The 9,564-nt window shown below is 35.1% G+C and overlaps 1 protein-coding gene across 1 annotated transcript; it reads right to left on the bottom strand.

Annotated features, from left to right (window-relative positions):
* On the bottom strand, positions 1 to 3,953 carry LOC115950641 (protein WALLS ARE THIN 1-like). The gene is made up of 7 exons (XM_031067864.1): positions 3,739 to 3,953; positions 2,794 to 3,017; positions 2,594 to 2,656; positions 2,387 to 2,503; positions 1,869 to 2,271; positions 1,194 to 1,345; positions 1 to 276 (listed from the first exon to the last, which is right to left on the bottom strand). Exons 1-7 carry the CDS (start codon positions 3,766 to 3,768, stop codon positions 96 to 98), a joined length of 1,170 nt encoding a protein of 389 aa, XP_030923724.1. The 5' UTR covers positions 3,769 to 3,953; the 3' UTR covers positions 1 to 95.
* Between the last annotated feature and the right edge of the window lie 5,611 nt (positions 3,954 to 9,564).

Genomic DNA, 9,564 nt, shown 5'->3' with positions numbered 1-9,564 from the left:
TTTTTTTTTTTTTAGAAAAAAAAAAAGGGAGGTTTGGCCTCAACAATTGAAAATGTTGGCGTGGTACAACTTTTGGATGTAGATTGTAGTGGCTTCTAGTGATCACCGTTTTCACACTGACAACAAAGTAATGGTTGGATGAGAGGAGATTTGCTAGAAGATGTTCTCTTAGACATTGAGGGAATTGCCAAATTTTCTTTAGCAAACTTGCTCTCTTCATTTTTACCCCACACGACAAGATATAGTCCAACCACAATCAACACTGCTCCAATAACCCTGCACAATTAAACAAATAACAAAAACATTTTAAAAAAAACATTATTATTTTTTTTTTTTTAATGAAGCCATAAAGGGAATATGCCAAGCCACTGAATTTTCTTAGTCTGATTTACCAATAAAAAGGATTTTTCTTGCCGGATTGTGGACACGGAAAGCTTTTGATTTACTAATATATATGATGATGATAATGTATGACATGACAAGGATCAATGAAATACTGTATAACCAATCTTTATGCCATTGGTTGTACGCATAGATGCATGTGATATCCTGAAATGTTAATATAAAATGATATTAATTTTTTTTTAGAAGCTTTTTTTTTTTTTTTTTTGAGAAACAAAATTATATTAATTTATTTGCCAAAGAAAGGAAGAAAAAAAAAATATATATATATATATATATAAATATATTTATATATATAGTACTAAGTGAAAGTTGAGGTAATTCATAAAAAATAAAAAATAAAATCACATATGGGTGTAGAATGTCACTAGGTCAGAAGAGATATTAACTTAATATAAAGTACTCCAACCATGCTAAGTAGGCTCAAAACTTAATCCATGGGAGCACAGAGGGGAAACTGGCTTCACAAATGGGGTCCCAACGGGCAATTACTAGACCTCAAAAAGTGTAAAAACAACTTTTTTACAAAAATTTTCACAATGGCTATTATGACTTGACTTGCCAGGTAGGTAATAAAAGTAGTTTTAGTGTTGAATTCAGGTGAAATTGATGTTGTTCCACTCATATCAAGTCATGTTAGTAATTGCAAAAAATGTAGCTCTCTTAGTATTATTCTGCTAAACTTTCCTTAGAGCATGTTTAAGCTCTCAATGGTGATGATAAGAATTTTTTTTTTTAATAAAAAAAAATTAAAAGAAGAGATAAATATTCAAGGTAGAGATGAGACCCACCCTCCCAAGTAGAACTCTTCACCTAAAACAACAGAGGCCATTACAGCTACAAGTAAGGTCTGTACAGGTAGATACACTGAAACAAATACCGGTCCAGCCCGGTCAATAACCCATGTTTGTGCTGCAAACGACAAGGCTGAAGCTACCACTCCCTGCAACCACCAATATGCTATGTAATTCCATAGAGTTCGTTTGGAAAAGGGATAATAAAACTCACCAAATTTAAGTTGCCACAAGGATCATAAAACATGCTATACAGCTGGTTGCTTGTGTGTGTGTATGTATACATTAAATAAGATGAAAAATGAATTTCAATTTAAATGGAGAGAGTCTAGTTATAATTAAGATTTTATGTCTTAGATCTCCCATATTATCATAAATTTTAAATAATGTTACAGTGAACGAGATTTGTAATATTTGATATGAAGCATGAAATTTATTGATTTCCAATAGAGAAATTCCTAATACCAATAATTCGGGGGAAGGAATGCCAGGATTTGTTAACTTACACTTATCACTAGCTACACAACTATGGTCAAGTAACCAGGTCTTTGATCCCACTTAACTAGCCTGTGATGATCCTGAATTGAATTAGCTTATACTCTTATAGGACAGTGATATAAAGTAATGCTTCCCTTGAAAATGCAGAAATATCTGGTTTTCAGATTCACTTACCGTATAAAAAATACTGAAGAGCTCACCATCAGAGTGAACCTGCCAGGCTTGCAAGTCTCTTTCAAAGCTTGCTGCAATTACCAGAAATTGCAAAGTACTAAAGAGGCAAGAATATGATGTAACTGAAAGCCGAGCCGGGTATTTCTTCAAGAGGGGTGCCTGTACTACAATCCAACCAGACCAACATAGGCAGTGAACAATGAGATAGATGCAACCCAAGGTCCAATTCTTCTCGGCATCTCCTAATGAGACCAAAAAATGTGATTGGTGTAAATGTGAAGAATTTGGTGCATAAATGGTTGGCCCCTTGTAAAGGGTAATGACTGAAGCTCCAGCAACAGAAGCAATAGTTCCAACCACCTTAGCAATGCCATCCTTTCTGTTCAAGTGAATTTGCTCAATTCTGCAACCCAACCGTAACGGTATAGACCAATCGCCAATAGTTTTATGTTAGTAAATAATAACCTATTTAACTTGAGGATTTAGAGTCTAAAAAGGATGAGTGATAAATTGCTTGCCTGAGTACCACAGCCATGAGAAAGGTTACTGCAGGAACAATATTCTCTGTGGCAGAGGCAAAGGTTGGTGAAGTATTGTCCAAACCCAACAGATACAATCCTTGATTACATGTTATCCTGCCGGTACCAAAAACCAAAACAGTATGACAAATTTTGGGAATCGTGTATTCACCAATATAACTTCTTTGTATAAGATTAAGATCTTACCCAACAAATCCGAGGAGGAAGAACTGTACCAAAAACATAGTAGTTAATGGTGGCCTGTCTTTCCTATATACACAAAGTTCAAAAAATTCCAAGGAATTAGAACACAGAAAAAGATTTTTAACTTTCCCGTGCAATTGGAAAACTATGAACATGTACAATGAAATACTTCACATATGTTAAAATAGATCTCAACTGCTTACTTCTCTAGAAAATATGCAAAAGGAGCTAGTGCAAACAGTGCGATGATGTTCCTATAAAGAGGGAAAACTAGCTTGCTTACACCCATATTAAGTGCAGCTCTCAAGATGATATGGTTCCCTGCATAACCAAACTGCCAGGCGGTCATGACCAAGTGTAGCATGGCACGTTCAGGCACCATAGCCATTCTCTCGGGAAGAGCTGAGCCAAAATTCCAACAAAATATCTATGTCCAAAGCATGCAAGCATAGCATAAGAACTGTGTCAGAGGTAGAGCTGTTATAAATTTATTTGCTCTTGGCCCCTTGCCCCTTGAAGGAGGAGAGAGTCAGGAGAGACACAAGCTGTCAGTGAAAGAAACATTATAGTCTCTCTGGCCTGTTAGTGCATTCACATTTGTTGGGCATTCTGACTTTTAACTAAAGTATATACAATTTAAGGCCGATAGAAAATTATGAATTTAATTATTTAACTATTATTTTAATACAATTTTTATATAATTCTGGAGAACATTGTTCACTAGCGTAACAAGTATACAAGATGAAATTATACGATGTGCCTCAGTTTAGGCGAGTGATACCCCGGGATGGTTTTATACTTTTTATCAATTACCAACAGTTTGGAAAAAATCATTATTTTTGGCTGAAGTAGGGAGTGGTGACTCGAAAGATATCTGGCAGTCACGTATAAACAAGATTATTTTATTTCTTTCTTCGTAATGGTTGGTTTGATTGCTGGATAGAAAAAAGCGTATTACCATGCTAATATAGCAATCAAAGGATTACAATAATGAGGCAAGAAGCAACACGTCTCTAACGTAAATGCCCTCTTGAGATTGAGGACAAAATAAATAATTTAGTTTAGATATGACAAAAATGATGGCATCTAATAATTAATAACTTGCCAGAATGAATAAATTAAAACAAGTGAACAGCGTGCGTACAGACTTTTTGGTGCAGCTTTCGCTGAGTTATCATTGGCAGTGATCTGAGACGGTAACGGCCTCATCGTAGCAGCTCCGAGGCAGAAGATATCCCTCCCAGTTCCCTACTCCGTGGAGGCTATAAAAAGCCCTTGCAGCCAACAGAGCCCACTTTTGCCAAGGAAATCAGCGTGCACATTCTTGAGTTGCCGACTCCCAATGGGTTATTTCTACCTTGAAGGAAGGAGAACAAGCTAAATAGATTGTAATTTTAACATTTTTCTTATTTTTATTATGGTGAAATTGCACTTTACGGTTTGGCTTGTTTTAACCGTATCTACCCGTGATTTAAAAGTTATCATTTAATTTACCTGAAGTGACCTCCGTTAGACCCCGTTACCTACCTCTGCCTTTTCCGTTAAAAAATTTCCTTTACTATATAAGCCACAATAAAAACAGAATTAAAAACAACATATTGAAGAACGACTTCTCTCTTACCATCTTAGAAATCAAATCTTCAAACCCAAATCCCATTTCATGACCCGAATCTTGTTCAATCAACACAATAATGGTTCCCTCTTGATGTATATACTACCAACAATATACATCAAATCTTGCCGTAAAAAAATAATAATAAAAATCAGTTTAAGTTACAAACCCAGATAGCAAGGGAAAACAAAAAGGAACCCATAAATCTATTAACCCCAAAAAATTTGAATCCACCAATCCACTGCTCTTCGCTGCTTCGATCTTAGCTAATCTAGACAATCAGGTTGCTTTGCTGCTCAGCCAATCTCACAATTTTGTTTTTCTTGTTTCTTTGTTTTTCTTCCCGATCTAGGGTTTTGGGCTGCGCATCTGGACTGAATGTTTTGGCAAAAAACCCCTCATTGTCTGGTTGGCAATCACTGTGCTTAGGATATTGCTGCTAGATTTGTTGGCTTTTGGTAGCTTTACAGCTAAGCACCTCCTATGTAGTGGGCATATATGGTTAGAATTGTGTGACTCTATCTGTGGTTCTTTCAGGAAGTCAAGCACAAGATTCTTTTTCTTGTGGAGATGCTAAAGCCTTTTCTTGATCCTGCTATAGCCATGTCAAAAAGCGCAATAGCTTTTGGAGATCTATCTTCCTCTTTTCTTGAAAAGCAGGAAACCACTTGTGTGACTGCCCTCAATGTCATTCGTACAGCAGTAAGAAAGCCGGCCATTCTTCCTTCTTTGGAATCTAAATGGAGTCATGGCTCAGTTGCTCCTAGGTAATACACGCCTATATTGTTTGTTCAATGAGTTGGCTGTGGTGTTGGATTTGCTAGATTATTGGGATTTTTTTTGCAGATTTTTTTTTTTTTTTTACTTGCAAATCTAGGTTTTTTTTAGAGAACCCAACAACAGAGAAGGGTTTAGAGTTTTAGAGAGAGAAAGTCTAGGGTAAAGATAGAATCCAGCAAACTGGTGGATACCATTTATTCTTAATTTCTGTATTTTATTTTGTAATTGTTTTATGAAGAATTAAGTAGTCAATTTTTTGGATTTAGCAATGGAAGGCTAGCGAATCTATGGGTGTATGTTCACATGGATTTGTGGCTTTGTTTGCAACTATAGGTGTATTGGTTTTCTTGTCATTGTAAAAGTATGTTTGGCAATTGCAGTGGGCATTGGGTAAGAACGTTAAACGCATCATTCCATATACATTTCTGGGTTTTGATTGTGAAGAAGGAGAGAAAAGAGGAAAGAGACATAAAATATAATGAAAAAGACACATTTACCCCTATTTTTAATGGTGAAAAGGGAGAGGTGGGTAACGAGGGATCTAACGGAGGCCACCTCAGGTGGGTTAAGTGATAACTTTTAAACCACGAGCAGACACTATTTAAACAGGCCAAACCACAGGTAAGTAAAGTGTAATTTCCCCTTTTATTATTCATTGAGTAGAAAAAACAACTTGCAAGTACTTTGTAATTGTTTACTTTTAGGGTCTGTTTAAGATCCGTTTATTTTAATGAAACTGAAATTTTTTTGCTAAAAGTATTGTAAATAAATGTAAAGTTAACTGAAATAATACAGTAGAACCTATGAATAGTACCAAAAAGTGTAGTAGAGCCTATAAATAGTACTAAAAATAAGCTGAATGGTAAAATAATAAGTTAGCTTTTTTTAATTTAAAGCCAAACGCACACTTAATCATGTTAAAAGGGAGGTAAGTTGTTTGGGTCATGCCGTTTTCAATGATTTGCTTTTAATAAGAGGCAATTGTTTGGCCCTTCCCATTTGTAATGGATTACTTTTAAAGATTTTGTTAAAAAAAATATGTTAGTGAATCATTTTTTAAAAGTTTTTAAGAAACAAAAAAGTAACTAATTATTTGGTAGCCTAAGAAAAAATTACTAACACCCCCTTGAACTTTAAGGTAGTGGCCATGACACCCCTTGAATTTTTTATTTTATCTGATTAACTCTCTAAACTTTACACATCCAAATAAATACTTTTGTCACTCTACCATTAAATAAGTTAACAATCCATCCATGTGGGATGCATGTGAAAAAAAAAAAAAAAAAAAAAAAAAAAAAAAAAAAAAAAAAAAAAAAAAAAAGTAGCCAATTGAAAGGGTGAGAGAGTTGGGTTTCAATTTAGAGAGAGAGAGAGGATCTCTTAATCAAGACAAAATGTCAGCGTAGCATAGTCCCATCGCTGATCTAGGTTAGGGAGGGATCTCGTTGTGATGCTGTGAAAGCTAAATTTTGATTCGGGAACTGAAGTTAAAATTTGGAAGCATTTTAAAAATAAACACAAAAGGACAACTTCTTTTATCAATGGTACTATTTAGTATTTACCAAAAGAGCTTTTTAATCTCTAGTTACTCCCATGTATTGCTGTTGTATTCTGAAAGATTTTAGAGAAAAAGTTGTAGTTTTGATGTTTCTTGTGGGTATTGATAGTTTATTTTGTAAAGAATTTGATGTTATTTGAACTGGGTCTTGCAAATTTTGTCCTTTTGGATTCAAAGAAAAATTATGGGAAAAATTGCAAACTAACACCAATCTCCAAACATTTTCGTTAGTTAGCAACGTTTCCAAACTATTTAGGAAACTAATATCTGGAGTCTAAGAAACTCGATTTTGCATTTAGAACTTGAGCATAAGAGACTTGATTTCCTTGTTCATGATGTAAATGAAAGCAACAGCACAAGAGTGAAGAAGAAGGCAACAGCACAAGAATAGAGTGAAGAAGAAGAAAAAAGAAGGATTTGATTGATGTACTTGAGCAAAGTTGATCTTCCTCTCCGCTCCAACCATGCGTTGCTAGAATTCTTTGCCTTTGCACAAGATTTATTTGTCTTTTCTTGAGGGGTTTCTTTGCTCTAGATTTTTTTTTTTTTTTTTTTTTTTTCATATAGCAACATTTTAGCAACAATTTCGTTAGTTAGCAAACATTTACTAACCTCTCGAGTTTGTTAGACTCGATTTCGACTAAGGAAATCGAGTCTAATACACTTGATTTATGCTCTAGCAAAGGCTCATACGGATTTTTTGTACATGTGGATCTTGAGTCTAATACACTCAATTGAGGCTTTAGAGCAAATATTACACATCTGATCTAGAGAACACGGAGAAGAAGAAATTTTTTTTTTTTTTTTGGCAGGTAGAGATGGCAACAGAGGGGTGAATTTGGTTTTGTAGGTGACTTCACGGAGTGGGTATGGTTTTGCCTTGGGTCTCTTCTTCTTTTACTTCTTTCTTCTTCTTCTCCTTCTTTCTACTTTGTTCTTCTTGTTCGTTTCTTAGATCAGTAAAACTAAATCGAGTGCGTGAGACTCGATTTCATTTATTGAAATCAAGTTTAACAAACTCAAGATGTTAGTTTGCTAAAATGTTTCAAAAACATGCTAACTAACGAAATTGTTGCTAAAATGATGCTAAATGGCAAAAAATCCCCTTTGCTCCTCTTGTTGTGTTTCTTTGTCTTTGTTTTGGGTTTCTTTACCCTTCTTTCATTTTTCTTTGGTTTGCTTACTAGGTTTCTCTGCTCCACTTTCTGGGTTTCTTTGTCTTTGCTTTGGGTTTCTTTGCCCCTTTTTCTTTGGTTGTTCTAAGAAGAGGAAGTGCTTTCTCTTGCGGTTTTCTTTGGTTGTGGAACTCGAGTCCGTGTAGATTTTTATGCAAATCGAGTCCTTGATACTTGAATTGCTACAGAGAATTGAGTCCCAAATCCTGGAGATGTTAGTTTCCTAAATAGTTTAAAATTGACGCTAACTAACAAAATTGTTTAAAAATGAGTGTTATTTTGAAAAAAAAAATCCAAAAATTATGGGTGTGAATTTGATTTAATTCTTTAGTGTCGTGTGAGAATTGAAGAGATTTTGAGGTTTTTTAAACTAAGTTTTGACTACAATGATAAATGATGATGTTTATTAATTTATTTGGGTTTTTACTCAGGCAACATTGGGGTTTGGTATTGCCAAAGAAAGAAGTATACTTTTGTGTAATATAGGAATCAAGAGTCTTGTTTTCTTTGAAATTTCAAATTTGTATCTTGTGAATTCTGAGTTGTTGGATGCTACGGCTCAATGGAGAGAGATTGTCTCTCTCTCAAAGTCTAAACTGAACTAAAACTTTCTCTCCCCTCTCAATTGACTACTTTGGTGATTTTTTTTCCTGAGAGTGGACTATTAACTTATTTAACAGCAAAGTGACAGAAGTATCTATTTGGCAAATGTGTGAAGTTTAGGAAGTAAATTAACTAAAATAAAAGTTTGTCATAACCGTACACTACCTTAAAGTTTAGGGGACGTCATGACATTTTTTCGATAGCTTTTTTTATTTTCTATAGAAATGGTATAAAAATTTTTCTAAAATAGTTTATCAACAGATTGCAACTTTACCTATCCCTGCTTTCTTTGGTGCACATTTACGGTAAATCACCACTTCATCCGTGTACAAACCATTAAGCCAACTATGGTAATTTTTCCCTTCCATTGATTTTTTAATGTCTAGTACCTACCAAAAATCTACTCAAATCTAAGAAAGAAAGGGAAGGATGGAAGAGTAATAGCAACATTACAACCAACATACCTTTTTTCGAGCCAAGAATTTGTACATCCTTGAGTTGCCCTAAAGGCACTTGTTAACTAGACCCTTTAACCATGTTAAAAGAGAGGGCAATTATTTGGTCCATGCCCTTACTAGAAGAGCAATATTATATGTAGATTTAGATGTGTGGTTAGAAGGAGTCAATCTCTATTCCAAAAGGATTTTATGCAATAAAAGCTAGTTAACCTTTTCCTTTAGAAAAAATGGGGGAAAAAAGAAAAGAAAAGAAAAATGGACTCATCATCTGAGTTGCAGAATAATAAGTATTAAACTCCTTTCTTGTGGGGGGTTTTCTCCCTCAAATCCTCCAAGAAAGTTCATCATTATACATAGGGCGGGCCATAAGGGTACAGGTTGGTGGAATGGACCATTGATATCGATGAAATAGTTAGCACTATTGCACTATACAATATTTTTTCAATGGTTTTGTAAGGTTGAATTTATTCAACCATCTAATTAGCTTTATTCCGTGCCAAATTTGTTTGTAATTCAGTATTTAGTAACCATGTATTTAGGTAGGTTTGATGTAAGGGTAGTGAGTGAGATAGAGTGAAGATTGCTCAAGAGTGTGCAAGAAAACAGAGACTCGCGGGTGACTCGCGGCTGCAAGCCGCCAGACGCAGCACACGTGACAAGCATGCTGGAAGATGAACAGTCATGCTAGCTGGAACACTACAGGACAAAACAGGACAACTGGCCATACGGTTATCTCGCGACTGGATCTCGCGACTTAGTCAAGCCGCGAGGTCAAGCCGCGAGCCACC

The sequence above is a fragment of the Quercus lobata genome, chromosome 6 (assembly GCF_001633185.2).
Source record: "Quercus lobata isolate SW786 chromosome 6, ValleyOak3.0 Primary Assembly, whole genome shotgun sequence".
Lineage (NCBI taxonomy): Eukaryota > Viridiplantae > Streptophyta > Magnoliopsida > Fagales > Fagaceae > Quercus > Quercus lobata.
The sequence above is the reverse complement of the archived record's forward strand: the minus strand, read 5'-3'. Positions and strand labels throughout refer to the sequence as shown.

Coding starts and splice junctions, on each gene's coding strand:
- LOC115950641 (XM_031067864.1), bottom strand. CDS start 3,768: ATGATAACTCAGCGAAAGCTGCACCAAAAA. Junction 2,657..2,793: donor TTTGCATATTTTCTAGAGAA/GTAAGCAGTTGA, acceptor TTGTGTATATAG/GAAAGACAGGCCACCATTAA. Junction 1,346..1,868: donor TCTTCAGTATTTTTTATACG/GTAAGTGAATCT, acceptor TGGTGGTTGCAG/GGAGTGGTAGCTTCAGCCTT.